Raw genomic sequence first — 20,546 nt, 5'->3', positions numbered from 1 at the left:
TTGGCGATCTAGAAATTGGGCACAGCTGCGGTACATTAAGTTATCGCTCCAGAGGGAAAGCAATGTGGCAACTACTGATTGGAGGAGAAATTGCTGCACTTGTTAACCAAGGGAGTGTGACTGAAGGTACAAAAGTTTCTTTGCTTATGGTTAAGAGAACGCTAAAGGATGAGCAAAATATTAAAGTATAGAGTATAAAGTCAGAACATAGTGACACCGACTGGTCAGCCAAAAAGCTCGAGCTGCAACGTTCTGAACTATACAGCTAAACTCTCTCCATCTTGTCTACCCGCTTAAGCTAATTTTATTGCAGGTAAGCTGCTATAAAATACAGCTTGATGCTTTATTTTTATTTATTTTTTTACTGTTCTGAAAAATGTCATTTGAAACTACTCTCTTCTTTAATGTATGACCTTCCAATCTGTTTCAGCTCTTTATTATAATTTAACACAACTAATATCAAATGAATGAAAACAAATATTTTCCTCATAAACACAAGGGTGTAACTGGCCAACCAGGTATAAATCTTACACATGGCAGGGCAAAAGTCATTATGAGCACATCAGTACATACTCTACCTTGGATGCCCTCTGGAAGTTCCAGAAGGTTTCCAAGCAGCTAAACATTGTATCAGCATAATCTTAAACTCTCTGTGTCGAGGTGAATGTATTCCATGAGAATTAATGTTCACACTAACTGTTTAGAAAAAAAAAAGTGTTGAATTATATATATATATATATATAATATATATATATTATAGATATATATATATATATAGATAGATAGATAGACAGATAGATAGATAGATAGATAGATACAGATACATTGCTCCGCAAAAGTCTTCGACATGTTGCATTTTTCTACTCTGATGCATTATGAGCATCAACAATTTACTCAAAGCCTCCACTAGTATTTTCTACTATTATAACAACCTTGACTTGCACAAAGAAGGAAAAACATTGAGGGAAATAGCTTGTATCACTCGATTTTCAAGGTGTGGTATCAGAAGCATAGGTAACAAGTACAGAGAAACATCATCTGTACTTGGATTGGAAGACCCAAACACAGGATTGGAAGACCCAACAAGCTGTCTAACTAGGATGAGCAATACTTGAAGATAATATTCTTAAGGAATAGAAAGACGACAAGCATTGAATTGACAACAGAACTGACAGAAGTTAGAAGTTGTTGTCCATCAAATCAACAGTATGAAGGTAACTCTTGAAATCAGGACTTATAGAATGTGTTGCAGTAAGACTATATCTGTTAAGAAAGGGGAACAAGACTAAACGGCTAAAATATGCACAAGAACACAGAAATCGGACTATGGAATGATGGTCAAAGGTGGTTTGGACTGTTGGACAATGACACCTGTTCCTTCTACCAGTTCTGTTGTCAATTCAACATTTGTCTTCTTTCTATTCCTTAAGGATATTATCTTCAAATATTGCTCATCCTTGTTAGACAGCTATTTGGATCTTCCAGTCCTGGGTTTGGATACCACACCTTGAAAACCAAGTGATACAAGCTATTTCACTCATTTTTTTTTTCCTTCTTTATGAAAGTCAAGGTTGTTATATAGCAGAAAACCCACTAGTGGAGGTTTTGAGTAAATTGTTGATGCTCATAATGCATCAGAATAGAAACATGCAACATGTCTAAGACTTTTGCACAGCAGTGTATAGATTTAATTTTAAACTAGCATGCAGACAACCTACTGTACATTGTACTAATGTCTTATAAACTATGTGACACTTTTATTTACAATTGTAGGATGATTTTCGAAACTTTTTTTTTTGTCCGTTTTTCAGCTTATTAACACAGAGTAATAGAATTCAAACCATTAGGCATCAGGATAACATCCTCAACTTCCTGTACAAAAAGATAAGTGAAAATGTAAACACTGAAGGACCTGCCACTGAAAGGTATGTATTATTAAAATAAAAATGTAACTAGCTAGTCAAATAAGTTGCTATTGAATTTTTCACGCAAATCAAATATTCGTGTATCATTTATCTGTCATACACAGTGATGGATCACAGTCTATAAAGAAAAACAACAACAACAAAAGAGCATAAGTATTTATTCTCACCTGAATAGCTACCAAGTTTTGGTGCAGTCAAATCACCACCATCATATATTTCAAGTGAATCCCAGTTGTGCTCTGTGGCAAAGCTGATAACCTGGATCTGGAATTAAAACGGATCACTGGCAGGTTATTTTTCAGTAACAACATTAAACACTAAATTAAAGAGATAACATTTCTATGTTTTATTAATAATTTGCTATAAGAGAGTGTGTTGAGTTTTATGTCCAACACTTCAGTGATAAAGAATACGTCAGGACTTTATTTAAAAAAGAAGGTTTGATATAATAGTATACATATTGTTTTATCACATTATTGAATACTCGTTTATTGGTTTGCATCTTTTGGTGGCAGGTTATATGCAAGATTTGGCTGAGCGTATCCTTGAAATAATGTCTTTCTCCTTCAGATTCTAAAATGGTTAGAATGTATTCAAGGTGCTATACATGTTCTAGTTCTTCAGTACCTATATTCCACCCTTAGAAATTGTCTGTTTAAGATTTTGGAGCAAAGCAAATTGGGAATTGTACTACATTCCTCTCTTTGTTAACCATTACATCTCCCTTTTTCTATTAAAACACATTTCAATATTAAATCTCTTCCAGTTGATCCATTATTTAGGCAGTAGTGGCATGCAATTTCCTTCAAAGACAAGAGAACAATACAGTAGTGTAGAACCTCTTCTGCAAAATGTGGTGTTTTTCTCTTAATTAAAAATATCCCATTCATTTTTATATAAGCAAGGATGTTTTCTTGAATTGTATGCTCACACAGGAGAAGGGACAAAGGATCATAAAAAGTGTTGAGAGTTCTAGCGTTGAATACAAAAAAGTTATTCAGTGCTACAGTGTGATTTTTTTGTATTATTACCCGAACTAATTTTGGAAGATGTTTTGCATTAATTTAAATCCAATGGCAGAATAACTTGGGGAATCACATTGTTCCAAGCTCACACTAGCTGCCAAGCTCGACCTAAGGAAAGCAATTCACTACATCCTACTGTTCAAGTTTAGATTTAAATCTACTTTATTTTACCATAACTGAAAAGTGCATTTGTCTAGGACCACCCCTATGATTAAAATAAATACAGCACTCCATAAATGTATCCTCTTATTTACGATAAATCAATACATACAAAATAGAGACTAATCTTTTTGCTCCTTATCAGAAACTTGCCTGTATACCTGCTCCCTCAGCTACAGTGATTTTCCACACACAATTCAAACTGTTACCATAGGGCTCAGGGTACGCTGGGGACAGAATCGTGCCTCTTCTTTCAGTCATATTTCCACTGCAAGGAACTGCACAAAAGAAAGAAGTAAATCAAAGTATTAATGAGTGCTTTACAGAAGGAAAGGCAAAAATAATTCACGATCAACAAATAAAATAAATCTGTTAATCAAAAAAAGGATTATCTAAGGATGTTGTCTGGTAAACATATGTGACGACATATACCCTTTCATTTGTTATTATGAGGTCTGTTTTTTTCCCCATATTCCTAAATAATGTACAGAAAATACTACAACAAAGTGTTTCATCAGCACAACAGCAGCCAGATTAAACATGTTATTATTATGAAGAGAAATCAATCAATCAATCAATATTTATTTTATATAGCGCCTTCCATAGTGGACCACCGTCATAAAGCACTTTATAAGATAGCGAGGAACAATGCATAATACATTAAATACATTAAATACGGGCATAATACATTTAAATAATAGGCTAGGATGTGAATTCTAAACATTGTGGATGCATGTGCCATACAGAATCGTACGAATAAGAGTGAAAAACCTGAAATATAAATTTAGACAACAGATAATAACAGATATCAGGCTTAAAGAACATTGAAAGCAAAAGAGAACAAGTGGGTCTTGAGAGTATATTTGAAGCGAGCAAATGTGGGAGCTACATGCACTAAAGTTCCAGAAAATTGGGGCAATGAAGCTAAAAGAGTACTTTCCGAGTGCGGTGTACTTTTGCTTCGGTATAACAAGCAAGCCTGAATCTGAGGACCTCAGCTTGCATGCAGGAACACAGCGAGTCAACAGGATGAAGAGATACTCTGGACCTGTGTGACGAAAGGCCTTGTAGGCAAGTAGGAGAATTTTGAAAGTAATCCTGAACTTTACAGGTATCCTTTAAAGGTATGGAAGTTAGATAAGACAGCCGGGTCAAGGAAGGGTTTTTCAGCACTGGCGTTACTCAGGTAGTCTTGAGGGCAGCAGGAACAAGGCCTGAAACCAGGGATGGGTATGGACGGAGCAAGGTCACAAGTACAGGGACGGACAAGATTTTTTTGGACCGTGGTCCAAGGGGCTCCATACAGTGGCATTTGTTTTTGTATAAATGTTAGAATATATTCCTAAAACATAAATAAAAAAAGATCTTGGTTACTAGTATACCGATATGCTTTCTTCTGTAAAATACTGTAAATGACAAAAAAAAATTAAATGAAAATACTTTTTATTGTTTTTCAATTATTTAAAGAGTAGCCAAATAAACTGTAAAACCTGCCCAATTCTGTCATGCTACATACATCTATTTGGGGTCCAGATCAAATCCCTATGAAAATAATGGTGTGATACCCTCTACAATCCAGAACCTCTGTGTGATTTTTCTCTTCAAAGTTTTTGATCAAGTACAGTGCCGAGAAAATGTTTGTTAACCCCAATGATAATTATGGAAATTCCATAGTTTTACCATGATAGCCTTCTTGAATCAAAAATCCAATCTCTTAAATCTTCAATATGGTTTATATTACCAATTCCATGTCTTTTGAAACAAAATGATTATGAATTAGACAAACAATGAGTAATTAAGATTCAGGGTATGTGAAAAGTAAGTGAACCCCTGTTTTTTTCAGCTCAATTAAGGGGACAATTAGAATCAGGTGTTTAAATAATTAGGTAGATCTTCAGGGATGAATTTGGGAGGCCCCACCTTATATAAAGATCAGAAACTTTGTGAGTTTGATCTTTACCATACAGGTGTGTGGAAACACGTCATGCCACGATTAAAAGAAATCTCTGAGGACCTCAGAAAAACAGTTATTGATGCTCATCAGTCTAGAAAGGGCGGAAGCTGAACCAAACGTGGGTCATGCAGCAAGACAATGATCCTAAAGATACAAGCAGATCTACAAAAGAATGGCTGCAGAAGAAGAAACTCTGCATTTTAGAATGGCCAAGTCAAAGTCCGGACCTAAACCCCATTGAAATGCTGTGGCAAGACCTGAAGCGACCTGTCCATGCAAGCAAGCCCTCAAGTGTCATTGAGTTGAAGCAGTTCTGTATGGAGGAATGGGCCAAAATTCCGCAAAACCAATGTGAGAGACTGACCAACAGTTACAGGAAACGTTTAGTTGAAGTCATTGCTGCTCAAGGGGGTGCCACCAGTTACTGAATCTAAAGGTTCACATACTTTTTCACACATGGATATTGAATGTTGAATCATTTGTGGATAAATAAACGTTGAAAAAAGATCATGTTTTTTTGTCATTTGTTTAATCAGGTTATCTTTATCTATTATTAGGACTTAGATTAACATCTAATAACATTTTAGGTTTGAAATATGTGAAATATGTGAAAATTCACAAACTTTTTCTCGGCACTGTATACTATGCAAATATCCTCTTATCCCCTGGGTATGGTACGTGTACAGTACAATATTAATATTTACATAATAGAGAAAGTAAAATTAATATTACTATAATCCTTGAATTACAGGGTATACCTGGACAGTACGTCTACTTTACAATGTGTTAAATAGTTTGTAATGTATACCTTTTTTTAGGTACAGTATTAGATTTTTCTGCACCTCTGTAACCCAGCACACTGCATTAATGACCATTTTCTGGTCCTAATTAATGCCAGTTAAGGCTGGTTTTATTATACTCTATTGGATGCTACAAAATCTGTAATACGTTTTACAACACGCTCCTCTATAAAGTGACTTTATATTTTGTAGGCCATCTATGAAAAATACTTCATATAAACATATTTAGCTGAGATTAATTGTTTATAGATGTTGCTGAGTAAGAGAAACTGAAACTTGAAAGCCGCACAATTTTCGTAGCTTCTCAGAACGCAGATCTGCCATAGCTTTAAATTTAATTTACCCCTAGGTCATTATTCATGTGAGGACAGGACTATAAGCAATTTGGAACTTGATCATTTTGATTAGGTAAGGTTGTTTGACAGACAAATGGATTTTAGTAAACCCTGTGATTTCTGCAAATGTCAATAACATTTCTGTAAAGTTCTGGTAGATTTGGGACTACAAAGCAGATGGCAGCAATGGGTTTTGTGTTTTGGATCACTTATTAGATCTTTACTCTCATGGTACCATGCAAACATACACGCAATAACACATCAAAGGAAACACCAGAAATATTATCCTCTGTATACCAAGGTAAAAAAATAAGAATTCAAGTCGTTTCATTGCTGTTTTTTTCTCATTTTTTTGCCAAACTAATTTGAAATTAGAAAGTTTTGGGATATGGATGTTTTAGAAAGTAACTATACTTATTCCAATAGTTATTCCTGTCCAGTATTGTGTGTCTTTTATCCCTTTTAATACCCATTTAAAGCATGTATCATTTCTGGTGTTTCTTTTTTAAAGCTAGAAGAACAGCATGTAGCACATACATTGATTAAAAAGCCCATATTTAAGCCTACACTGCTTTTGCAAGTGATTTCAATATTTACACTTAAAAATCAACCTTCCCACATTTACTCACCTATACAAGTAGGTATTGTGTCATTCCACTGTGCTAGTGCATTTGGAACAGCATGGCACTTAATAGCTTTAGAACCTTGCAGGAGATATCCAGGATTGCATTCAAAGCGAACAATGGACCCTGCTGAGAACTCTGAACCAATTCGCCTGCCATACCTGGGCTCTGGTATGGAGCTGCACTGAGTATCACTTGTGCGGGGAACAGCTGTTGAAGCAACAAAGAATCCTTACGGTATTTGTACTTGTAAAATGCCAAAATCTTACTTTCAAAGACAAATACAGGCGATCCTCGACTTATGACTCTTGCATTATTACCCTGTTTCGACTTTACGATATCGACATGGCGAGAACTGAGCAATGCGTCATGTGTGCATGCTCGGTGCCTGAATCGCAGTACCTGTCCTAACTTAGTCTTTTTTTTTTTCTTTTTTTTTTAATGCATGTAACAATTTTTTTTTAATTTTTTTTTAAATAATTTATTTGCCCTTAACAATGACTGAGCAATGAACTCAAAACGAAACTTAAGCTGTGAACTCTGTTACATGATGAGGGGCTTAACTTCAGACAAACTTACTTCCTGCTGGGAGTACCACAAACACACACTGAATGCGTCATTGGAAAGCCCCAAGTCTGTACTTTTAAACAAGCCAGGTAGGTGTCTGAGTGATATGCGCGTAATCACCGGGCTGAGTGTTAAGATTTAAATAAATATTTGCATGAGTACAATATAACAGGGTCATTTTTGTAAAACTATATTATCTGGCTGAAAAGTCTGGAACGTAACTCCAATTTATAACATTGTTCCTATGGGAAAATGGGCTTCGATTTACAATGCTTCGACTTACAACGCGACTTTCAGGAACCAATTGTGTCGTAAGTGCGAGGACAGCCTGTACACAACTTGTTCTTATGATGCTAAGCTGTATCAGAACTGAAACAAAACAAACTTAACAATTCATGTTTGTCTGAAATGTTTGTTTAAAAGTGTTAGAAGAAAATAAAAATAATGCAGCAGGTGTCTCATATCTTAATTTTACTGTTTTCTGTATGAAGTCTGAGAAATACAATTCGACACTTCTCTCCAAGCAAAAATCTTACCCCTATATAGAAGCTGATGGAATTTGGTTACATTTAGTGACAGACTTCCTTTAGTTATACCACTGTATGTACATTTATAACAGGCACTTGTTGGTAGCGTCAAAAACCTGGTTAAAACCGTGCCGATGTATCTAAAGCTGACACACGATGGCTCACAGAAAGTGGATGATGATGCTTGATAACAATCAACTCTGACAAACCAAGGAAGTGAAGTGAGTGTTGAGCTTTAAAAAAAAATAAATAAAAAAATCTGACAAAGGGCAGACATTTTAATATTTTAAACTAAAAAAAAAAAGATCAAAAACAGACCGTAAGGTTACATTTTCCCAACACATTGTCACTCACTGGTTATTTTAATTTAATATATTTGACATGTGCCGTAACCCCTATGACTCAAGCAAATGGTATTTTTCTAGGGTCACAAGGTTCTGTCTCTATTTTCATGTCATAACTTGCAAAAGAAAAGAAAAAAAATCCATTCTAATGTAGAACCAGTGGACGTGCTAAACCAATTTTAAATTATATATTTGAAATGTTTTAAAATGTTTTTAATATTTTGTGTTTGTGTATTTAATAAAGACTACTGAAAAAAAAATGCCTGTGCAAGCAGTGGTTTTCTTAATGTAATATTTTCGTCTTTATATTTTCTTGTTGAATGTGGTTTTTAATTCAAAGATTATACATAAGTAAAGAAAAAATATGTACTGATGCACAATGAAAACACATGGCTAAGGCTGAGCTGATTAAGAATCTGTATAAAGAGCCATTCAAAAAGACATGATTTTAATTAACGCAAGAACAACGAAAGACACGACCATGCACCGCTTGAGTAATGAAGATCGCCTGGTTGCTATTGCCATGATTGAAGGTGGCCCTTCTGTGAGAGAAGTTCTGAGCTGTTCTGCTTCAACAATCAACAGTCCAGAGAATCCAAGAAATCGGCTCTGTGAGGGACAGGCCGTCCTGGAAGGCAGAGGGTCACCACAACAACCTAGGAGGGTCACATCCGACTGATCCATCTGCGTAATTGTTTTCAGACTGCATTGGCTACAGCACGAGAAATTTCAGGAAGAAAGTCTGTAGATCGACGTCTATATGAAAATGATTTGCATGCTCGGAGGCCTTTCAGGGATAACATGTTGACAGCTGAGAGACAAAATCGCCATCTTCTGTAGGCCAGAGAACATCTGCGGTGGTGGCAGAGAGAGTGGTGGAGTGTTTTATTCACTGATGAATGCCGTTTTGCCCTTGAAAGACATAACGGAAGACAACGTGTGTGGAGACATGGTGAGTATTATGCTGACTGTTACACTGTTAGAACATAAGAAAGTTTACAAACGGGAGGAGGCCATTCAGCCCATATTGCTCGTTTGGTTGTTAGTAGCTTATTGATCCCAGAATCTCATCAAGCAGCTTCTTGAAGGATCCCAGGGTGTCAGCTTCAACAACGTTACTGGGGAGTTGGTTCCACACTCCTACAATTCTCTGTAAAAAAGTGCCTCCTATTTTCTGTTCTGAATGCCCCTTTATCTAATCTCCATTTGTGACCCCCTGGTCCTTGTTTCTTTTTTGAGGCCGAAAAAGTCCCTTGGGTCAACATTGTCAATACCTTTTAGAATTCTGAATGCTTGAATCAGATCGCCGTGTAGTCTTCTTTGTTCAAGACTGAAAGATTCAATTCTTTTAGCCTGTCTCCCTATGACATGCCTTTTAAACCGGAATAATTCTGGTCGTTCTTCTTTGCACTCTTTCTAGAGCAGCAATATCCTTTTTGTAGCGAGATGACCTGGTTGAGGTCTTACAAATGCATTGTAAACTTTTAACATTACTTCCCTTGATTTCAATTCAAAGTGATGTTTAAATATCTAGATATATATATATATATATATATATATATATATATATATATATATATATATATATATATATATATATATATATATATTGTTGGCCCTTTTTTTATAGCTTCCCCACATTGTCTAAATGAAGACATTTCCTTCTTCAGTTTCAGCATCTCCCATATGGTAATTATAATGTTCTGCGTTTGCGGTTTATTTCTGAATTATACCGAATTTTATCGTTTTTTTATGAATTATAAGTAACTTGCTCAGGATCACACAGTGAGTAAGCGATACACTGACAAAGTCCTTGAGGCAACTGTGCAAGCCAATCTGGAACTGTAGATTTTACATCAAGAAAATGCAAGACCACACAATGCTAGGATTACAATTGCACGACTTAAAGAAAACAATGTCGAGGTCTTGCCGTGGCCAGCTTTTTCTCCTGACCTTTAGTCCAATAGAACATCTGTGGGAACAAATCGCCAGTGCCATCCACAGGAGACAACCGCAACCAGCCAACCTTTGCCAGCTGGCTGCTGCTGCACACGAAGCGTGGCAGAACATCCCACAGCAGTATACCCAGAAGCTGATGAAGTCTATGCTTCAACGCTGCTAGGATTGTGTTAATGCTCAGGAAGGTCATACCTGATACTAACTTTGTAATGTTTTAATTTTGACAGTGTCACGTTTCATACTGAAAACTTCAGTATTCAATATGATTATTTGATCTGTATTTTTGTTCACATTTTTTGTGATTTTGTTGATATCTGTTTAAAACACTTAATTAAATCCATTAGACATGTGAGACCATTAGAGTGTGTTTCTTTTGTGCATCAGTCTATAAAATAATGGCCATGAAACATGTGTGTTATTTTTTTACGCTGTAGCATTGACACATTTTCTTTATTCATTCTGCATCAAATATGCATTTACAGTATCTATAATATCTATTTTTATGTTATCATTGATAAATCTCCATACATTTAAATTATCTGATATTATTTCTATAGAGTAGAATGCTCAGCATAAAGTATTAGATGCAACAAAATAAAAATAAAAATCCATCAGAAGCTCAATACAATAAAAAGAAAACAACAGAAGGTTTTAATTATGTTGTTAAACATGTCTTTGTTTCACTTCTTGATGGTTTTGGCATGCCGATTTATAAAAGAAAAACTAATAATAATAATAATCTCAATAATACTGACACTCTAAAATGCAGTACCGGTCCTCCAAAATCTATGTAAACTAAAGATATGGCTCAATTCAGTAAATGGGGTGGATTAAAATAACCCCTTGTAATGTTGCTTACCTTGGTAAATGAAGTGGAAACCTCTAGCAGAAGCACCACTTTTGGCACGAAACCTGAGCAGAATTTGATTAGATGTGGCTAAAGGTAAAGTCTCTCCTACAGGTAGAATAAATAGAACATGAAAGCAATGCAAGTGTGCATAATAACATAATGAGGACTGAGCCATACAACTACAAACACTTTATATAACATAATCTTGAAATACAGTATTATGACATTTTAAGCTCCCATATATATATATATACGGTGCCTTGCAAAAGTATTCAGACCCCTGACCAATTCTCTCATATTACTGAATTACAAATGGTACATTGAAATTTCGTTCTGTTCGATATTCTATTTTAAAACACTGAAACTCAGAATCAATTATTGTAATGTGACATTGATTTTATGTTGGGAAATATTTTTAAGAAAAAAAAAAAACTGAAATATCTTGCTTGCATAAGTATTCAACCCCCAAACATTAATATTTGGTAGAGCCACCTTTCGGTGAAATAACCGCTTTAAGTCTTTTGTGGTAAGTATGTACCAGCTTTGCACACAGTGTTGGAGTGATTTTGGCCCATTCTTCTTGGCAGATTTGCTCCAGGTTGTTCAGATTGGTTGGACAATGCTTGTGGACCGCAATTTTCAAATAGTGCCACAGATTCTCAATGGGATTGAGATCAGGACTTTAACTGGGCCACTGTAGGACATTCACCTTTTTGTTCTTGAGCCAGTCCAATGTTGCTTTGGCCTTGTGCCTGGGATCATTGTCCTGCTGAAAGGTAAATTTCCTCCCAAGCTTCAGTTTTTTAGCTGACTGAAGCAGATTCTCTTGCAGTATTTTCCTGTGTTTTGCTCCATCCATTCTTCCTTCAATTGTAACAAGATGTCAGTCCCTGCTGATGAGAAGCATCCCCACAGCATGATTCTGCCACCACCATACTTCATTGTAGGGATGGTGTGTCTTGAGGCATGAGCATTGTTAGGTTTGTGCCACACACAGCGCTTCGAGATTTGGCCAAAAAGCTCTATCTTGGTCTCATCTGACCACAAAACCTTTTCCCACATCGCAGCTGAGTCACTCTCATGCTTTCTGGCAAACTCCAGACGTGCTTTCAGATGGTACTTTTTGAGTAACGGCTCCTGTCTTGCCACCCTCCCATAAATGCCAGTGTTATGCAGAGCTCTTGATATGGTTGACTGGTGCACCATTACTCCACTCCCAGCCATTGAACTATGTAGCTCCTTCAAAGTGATTGTTGACCTCTCTGTGGCTTTTCTCACAAGTCTCCTTCTTGTTTGAGTGCTGAGTTTTGAGGGACGGCCTTTTCTTGGCAGTGCCTGGGTGGTGTGATGCAGCTTCCACTTCCTGATTATTGATCCAACTGTCCTCACTGGGATATCCAAACACTTGGATAATATTTTGTACCCTTTCCCTAATCTATGCATTTGTATTACTTTATCTCTAACTTCTGTAGAATGCTCTTTGGCCTTCATTTTCCTTCAGATTCACAGCCTTACCAATGATCCTTCAACAGTGGGGTTTTTATCCAGAATATGTGACAGAAACTTTAATGGTTCACAGGTGGAGGCCAATGTTAAGGTAATTGTGTCCTCGTTAGGGTGATTTCTTTCATTGGTGAAAACTGGGAGCTTCCGCAGCACAGGGGTTGAATACTTATGCAAGCAAGATATTTCAGTTTTTTATTTTTCTTAAAAATATTTCCCAACATAAAACCAATGTCACCTTACAATAATTGATTCTGTGTTTCAGTGTTTAAAAATAAAATATCAAACATAACTAAATTTCAGTGTACCATTTGTAATTCGGTAATATGAGAGAATTGGTCAGGGGTCTGAATACTTTTGCAAGCCACTGTGTGTGTGTGTGTGTGTGTGTGTGTGTGTGTGTGTGTATATATATATATATATATATATATATATATATATATATATATATATATATATATATATATATATACTCAAAATACTCGAAAATAATAGAAAATTTACTCAGGCCTGTAATTAACTTTTTTGGAAAATAACACTTTATAAATACAGCTTGTGTTCAGATTTTTTCAACAAAAAATTGATTTGGTACTTAATGGGTTAGGGCTGTATAAAACGTTTTAAGAAGGCTGTGTATCACTGTGTTTAACATTCAGTGGGCCAAGCAAATAATCAGTAATTGCTGAAAATATTTTTATTTCTCTTTCAGCTGTCAAGTGCATCAATGCTGGCACCTGACACCACTATTCAGTAGAAGAAACAATCTAAAAAGACTTCTGCATTAAAATAAATATAATAATTTCTGTGATAGTGTGACAGTGCAGGACCCTGCACATAAAGAGGGTTTTATGTGTAAATGTATATTGTAAATAGTGTGTGTTTATTGCAATTGTTGTAATTAATTCATGAAGTACCTGACTCTCCTGGGAGAGTCTGCCTGCTGTGTGTGATTACCAGCTGTGGAATCTAATCAGCAGGTAGGTGTTCCAGTGGGGCGTCAGTTATAAAAAGGTTCTGTTTAGTTACCTCAGGGCTGCTGCAAAGCCAAAGGGCTGAACATTGTATATCTACCCGGACAAAGAGAGCAAGATATCTTGCTGAAAGCTTCCGATCGCCGTGAAGGTAAACCAGGGTCGGAGCCACCAACAGTCGGGCAAGTAGCTGGAGTTTGTTTATTATTCAACATAGTTCAGGGACTGTAGATTCCACCAAGTATATACAGCGAGGTGAATAAGCGAGACCTCCATGCATTTTCATGGCACCTTTTATTTTATAGTTTTTGTACAGTGTTTTTATTTTGCTTTATGTATACTCCCCTGTATGTCCTAGCTGCACTACCATTGCTGGTAGTGTCATGTGAGCTGTTCACTACATGTAAGTAAATCATGTTCGCTTGTGGGGTGGATCAACAACCTCTGGCCTATCACTCAACAACAAATGCACACACCTACACCACTGTAGCCTTTCACAGATAGTATGTCCAGCATTTACCTGTATGTGATCCTGCAAGGGAACTAAGAAGTCTGGCGTTCTGGTTTGCCCCATCAAATAGGTCTACCACATCGTTCACTGCTGTTTGGAAATATGCGAACTGTCCAAATACAACTGAAATGACATAATTGCATGGTTGACATCAGTTGGCATTTTTGCACAAGCAGGCCCCGAGTGCTGGTTCACTGTGGCATGTAGGTATTTCATTTTGATACGGATGGAAACACTAATGGTTTTAATAGAAACAAGCATGTCTTTACCATTTAAATATATTTGTTTTCTATATTTGCTGTCCTCTGAGTTACTAGTACAGAAAGGTTGTATTACTTGAACTAGTGATTTAAAGTACGCTGGATATTACAGGCAGGGTATACTTGGTATTAGTTATGCTTTAATCAAGGGAATACCGGTCCCATCAATGTTTATAAAAGACAATCCATATCTCAATCCGAAGCAATATCATACATATTGTAAAAACATGTTGTAATCATTCCCCTCATACGTCTCTCTGATGTGTGATAGGGTAAAGATTACTGATGTGTAGATTTACAACAATAACAAGAAGGTGTGCTAATTTGTATTATCTTGTTGACTGATTTTTCCTTCCTCCTGTTTTCATCATGATCACAGCATATTGCAAATGTGTCACGTTTCAATCACTTGGGATTATCTAAAGCTTGGAAGAAGTGGCATAGATATTATCTTATTAAGTCTTAATTCACTGGGTTCAAACTGTTGACACATTGATATGATTTATATTGTGTACAAAGCAATGCAATAAAAAATAAACAACACAACAAAATGTAAACCTGGAGAGCAACAAACGAACCCCTGCAAAAGAAAAATGAGTGGAATAATACAAATAAAAAAAACACATGTCATACACCTGCTTTTTGTATTCCAGTCCTGCTTTTGGGAGTCTGTTAAAAGCTCTGTTCTCTGCGCTCTTATCCATTTCTGTTTGAGAATTTCGAAATACTGCACTATCAATCAAACCGACATTATGTATAAGCAACCTGGTAAATGGCTAGCTTTTTTATTGCATGTTGTTTGTTGTTGGGAATATCCCAGCAGAGAAAAATGTTGGTGAGAGAAAACAATTGATGTGCGCCTTACACAAACAGGGGGACCTACAATCTAAAGCCACAATATTGAATTGATCAACAGAAACAAATCACAATTCTCTCTCCCACTAAGCTTGAAACACAAAACAATACAATAGAATTCTAAATGGAAGAAATACTAGTATAAACAAGATAGATTATGACAGGGAAGGAGAAGCAGATTACATCAGCGCCACATAACCCACTTGAGGCTTTAACAGTTCCTAGCTATGGTGTCACTTGTAGAGGATAAGATACTGAAATCATCTGTCAGACTTTTCTCACATATTCTATTCAATTTTATAATAGTCTATAAAAGCCAATACATCTACAGGTTGAATATTTAAGTAGTATATGATGAACAGTAAATGTGTATTACAATTGTTAACAGAATATTAATTTCCTGATTGAACAGAATCCCCCCAAAAATGGAAATTAACCCTTTCAAGCATAGCGACCTCATATGGGGATGCCATTTTTTCCCCATATAAAGCAATAGAAAAAAATATATAAATGAAAAATATATTTAGTATGTGTCCAAAACTACTTCCAGCTATTTTCAATATTTCATGCACAAAGGGGTTAAACAGATAACACTTTTAAATATGCCCTTATTTCTATATTGCACAAAACTATGCAGCATAGCAGGAGCATATACAGTATTATGTATATTACAAGAAAAAATGTTACTGTAACGTCAAAGCAACTGGGGTGTAATTTAACATAGTTTACACTACTGCTTACACATCAGTACACATACATGGCCTCAGTGAATTAATATATATGTTATTGCAATATTAAAAGTGATTTTACCTAAGTAAGAAAACAAAATAAATGCATTCAGTTCTGGCAGATTGTTAGAGAGAGGTCATCTGGCTTTAAAACTGAAATAGCTTAATTGCATATAATTTCAAAGCACTTTGTACAGTTCAGACTGCATGCAGGCTAAGGGTTTGATTTGCTTGTAAAATCACCAGATGTTTGTAACCTTCTACATTTAATTCTTTATTATGCTGTGAATCATTCCAATTAGGGGGACAGAGTTCAACAAATATAACCAAGTTATTAACAATGCGGTTTTCTTCAGTCCACTAACACTGCAGCCCTTCAGCTGTTGTGAAACCTCAATTAAAACACCTCCCTTTAATGTGATCATTTGTACATGTTTTATATGTTTCATCTGAATACAACAAATGTTTGTTAAGGAATGTATTAGTGGATTAAGAATGTTTTACTGGAATTCAGTCACAATGGTCACCATCTGATTGATTGACGACTGACAAGTACAGCAGATGCTGAGGTTGCAGGTGTTTCTGGATCTAAGACTGTACAAATTACTGATGTTTCACTAGGAACAGTTTCCAAAGTTGTGACCTTGTGCGACCTTCTGGAGAATAGATTTCATTACAGGTTTCCACCCCCAACTGCCCTGAAGGAATTAAAGGCAGTAAACAATGAGAAATGGTCATGTATCTCTCCAAAATCAGAGCAGAGCCTTTCTGAGTGCTCGCTGAGGCCCTACAGCTGATTGTTTGTTTAAGGCTGGTGTTAGTTCAACCCCTGTACATTCTGGTATCTGTATTGTTTTATAAACTAGAGCCTTTTCAGTGTCCTGCTACAGCATGAGAAAACAAAAGTCATTCAGTAGTAATGTTGACATTGATTCTGATACGGTGTGCTTCATTTCCTGCTGGGCTGAAATCAGATAGTGATTAAAACTGACTGGGAAGATGCATAATATCACTGATGAGACATAAATAAACAATTAAAGCTACAATAAAATCCCTCCCCCAATTAATTTAAGAGGATGCAAGGTCCACATTTACCTGTGCCAATTAAGTGTTTATTTTTAGTTCAAATTAGAACTATATATTACATAACAATTTTCAAAACAGTAATAAACATTAGAAAATCCCCCCATGGCGACTATACATTTCTGAAACTTTAATAGCAAAAATTGAATATTTTATTGTACGATATTTAGATTTTACGAAATGTATTGTTTCTTTTGAAATGCACACACTAAACAAATATACGTACACTGTTATGAAGGCAGAGATAATTATATAATACTATTTGCTTGTAAGGTTTGATTGCTTTGATATAACTAGTTAGCTCAATAGCTTCTATTAAAGCAGCACTGTTACAATATCCCCTTTCAGACCCTGGGGTTTTCATTATGGGACTGAAGGGGATATATTAAGAATTGGGAGTCAAACCATTTTAGAAAATTGCATTAAACAAGCCGATATAATTCTATGCAACACAGAATGTGTGTGTGTGTGTATATATATATATATATAATTTTTTTTTTTTTTTAAGTAAACTTCTGATCACAAGCAAAAGAGTAGTGCATTTCTAATTGGAATGCAGTTGCTGCTTCCCTGCACAAACTGCAAGTCAGTAGGAAGTTAAATGTAAACTCAAAATTAAATAACAGGAATAGAAAGAAGACAAGCATTGAATTGACAACAGAATTGACAGAAGGCACATTCAGATCAACAGTATGAAGGTCACTCTTGAAATCAGAACTTAAAGAATGTGTTGCTGTAAGAATACCTTTTTTAAGAAAGGGGAACAAGACTGAAAGGCTAAAATATTCACAAGAACAAATAAATTGGACTGTGGAACGATGGTTAAAGGTGCTTTGGACTGTTGATGGATGAACAACGACAATTGTGCCTTCTGCCAGTTCTGTTGTCAATTCAATGCTTGTCTTCTTTCTATTCCTTAAGGATATTATCTTTAAGTATTGCTCATCCTTGTTAGACAGCTTTTTGGGTCTTCCAGTCCTGGGTTTGTCAATTACAGATGGTGTTTCTCTGTATGTGTTGATTATGCATCAGCTACCACACCTTGAAAATAAAGTGATGCAAGCTATTTCACTCAATGTTTTTCCTTTATGCAAGTCAAGGTCATTATAATAGTAGAAAACACTAGTGGAGGCTTTGAGTAAATTGAGTAGAAAAATGCAACATGTCTCAGACTTAACACTATACATATGCTCTTTGTGCAGCTTGCTGACTGCTGCATAATCCAGTTTATATCCCGGTTATCATATTTGTTTACATCGTCGAGTCCGAAAATAGTAATAGTGACTTTTTAATCACCATTTCAATGTTTGGAGCATCTTTCTTTTGTAATATGTTTTGTAATGAATTTTCTGTTAACTCACAGAATCGATGTTCGGCCATCTTCTCTTGTGAAGAGTGTAGGAAAGAAAGGTGTTCCTTTGAAAAGGGGCTGGACTGACAGTGATGTGAACGAATCACATGGCCGATGGAGACTATTGTCCGGTGGTGTAAGGATGTTAGGGCAATAGTTAAATCTATTTTTCCTCCTTTGAGGTTTTAACAAACTACAGATTAGAATTTACAACCACTGAATCATATATACATATCTGTATAGATAGAAAATCTATATAATTTATTGATATACATAAACATAATTTCTAAAGGCTTCTTACATTTGGTTGGTGTAGTTATCACAGGCTTTACCATGTTTGCCTTATATATAACAGCAGTTTGACATATAGTCAATTAAGGCATTTACACATTTAAGATACATCTCAAAATTATTTACTTACCAAATTCTTTGGATACAGTAATTGAGTATATACATGTCTGATCAGCTGTGTAATTACGTGGATAACTAGGAGATAAAACGACCCCTCCTGACCCAGTGTATTGGCCTCCACAGAGAGCTGCAAACATAAACACAAACATATGTTACATTAAGATATATTAAAATGTAATTGTTTGTACATCACAGTAATAAAACCCCACATAAAGTACCATGAGGCAATTTTAACTGATTAGGTAAATATGTACTTTTGACAAGGTATATTATTTTGATGACTGGATATTCTTATCAAATCCCTAACCCTGGTATTTTTTGTTGGTTTTACATTCTTTCTGCTTATATGCTGCTTATATTACAGCAGGACTGACAAAACTCTTCGCTTTTTAGTCTCACAAACTTGTTGGTTTGAGTCTCTGATCCTTCTTGTTACTTTCATCCATCAGGTCCTTGGTACAATGATCACTCAAATTCTTGTCCCACCATCAGCATTTCCAAAATCTTTTGGCAGTCATTCCCCTAGGCCTACACCTTAATCTGCCTACAATACCCTACAGGATGTGCAAGCCCAAAGCAAAATAAGCTACCCTGTCTCATCTCTGTCTGCACATCAAACCAGTCCAAAACCTTTGCTCATATTACCTTTCCCTCTTTATTTAGATTAGGGCGCGTTCCATTATGAAGTACAAACCCCCTAGTTAAAGATTTCCCCCTAAAAAGGATGACATAGTAAATATGCTAGAGTTTCATGATCATAATCTCCAATTGTAATTTTTTTTTCAATGTAATGTTTGTAGCACATAATTAACACTGAAGCCTTGTTCCTGTTTACACAGAGGGTGAGGCAAAAGATGCAGTACAAGTACCTGGCAAGACATTTGTATATTTTCTGTTTAATTTTGTAATACCTATCATCATCTAATAACGTATTCTCTGATTTTTGCCTCACACACTTTCTCAAGAATATTAAATGGAAACAGTAGTTATTTTTCTATTTTGAGAAATGTTGGCACTTATTTGACCACATTAATTTAAATGTCTGGAATAAGGTAGAGGTGTGTACTGTAACTGATATGGTTATCAATACACTTATTTATGAATTATCTCTATAATGTAATTAAATAGAGATAATTCATATTATTCATTCATTATTATTTAGTATTCAAGAACAATTTAATGAATTTATTTTTATTTCCAGTTCCTAACAGATTGCTGATAACTTTGTGTGCTGATGTTATTAATCTCTTTAAAAATGAATGAATGGATCAAGAAAAAAAGTGAAGAAATGAATATGATATAAATACTTTGAACCTGTAACTTATCTGCACAATTGAAGCTGCACCAAAGTCTATGTATCTGTTTAGCTTTACCTCCTCTGTACACTGCAGCAGATTTATTTCTGTACTCAACTCCCAATGTTGCACATTCGTTCATAAACCATGATGACAACAGATGTGTGCCACCTGTACTCTTTATCTGATCAATGCTAGCAAGTCTTTGGAAGCATCCGTTACCAACTTCAGACAGGTAATGGGATTTCCTTACTGTCATGATTTTCAAAAATAGACTCCCTTCACAGCCCCTTTCCATTGCATATTTCAAGATGTTTCTGTGACGCTCTGTAATGCTGACTGTTATCATTTTTTATGCTTTCCTCAGAGAGGCGCCATATAACCATTTTTTTTTTTTTTTTTTTTTTAATTTACAGACATGTAGGATGCACCACTGAGGCAGTATTTTAGTTACTATGGAAATATATATATATATATATATATATATATATATATATATATATATATATA

The 20,546-nt window shown here is 35.6% G+C and overlaps 1 protein-coding gene across 1 annotated transcript in view; it reads right to left on the bottom strand.

Annotated features, from left to right (window-relative positions):
• LOC121316386 (CUB and sushi domain-containing protein 1-like) overlaps positions 1 to 20,546 on the bottom strand; it is a 590,542-nt gene that overhangs the window by 78,564 nt on the left and 491,432 nt on the right. The window contains exons 34-39 of the mRNA XM_041251464.1: positions 18,752 to 18,868; positions 14,063 to 14,176; positions 11,078 to 11,173; positions 6,828 to 7,031; positions 3,263 to 3,387; positions 2,093 to 2,189 (exon numbers count right to left, since the gene is read on the bottom strand). Coding sequence (XP_041107398.1) covers positions 2,093 to 2,189; positions 3,263 to 3,387; positions 6,828 to 7,031; positions 11,078 to 11,173; positions 14,063 to 14,176; positions 18,752 to 18,868 — 753 coding nt within the window. The remainder of the gene's footprint in view (positions 1 to 2,092; positions 2,190 to 3,262; positions 3,388 to 6,827; positions 7,032 to 11,077; positions 11,174 to 14,062; positions 14,177 to 18,751; positions 18,869 to 20,546) is intronic.

Source organism: Polyodon spathula, chromosome 5 (assembly GCF_017654505.1).
Source record: "Polyodon spathula isolate WHYD16114869_AA chromosome 5, ASM1765450v1, whole genome shotgun sequence".
In the NCBI taxonomy this organism is placed as follows: Eukaryota; Metazoa; Chordata; class Actinopteri; order Acipenseriformes; family Polyodontidae; genus Polyodon; species Polyodon spathula.
The sequence above is the reverse complement of the archived record's forward strand: the minus strand, read 5'-3'. Positions and strand labels throughout refer to the sequence as shown.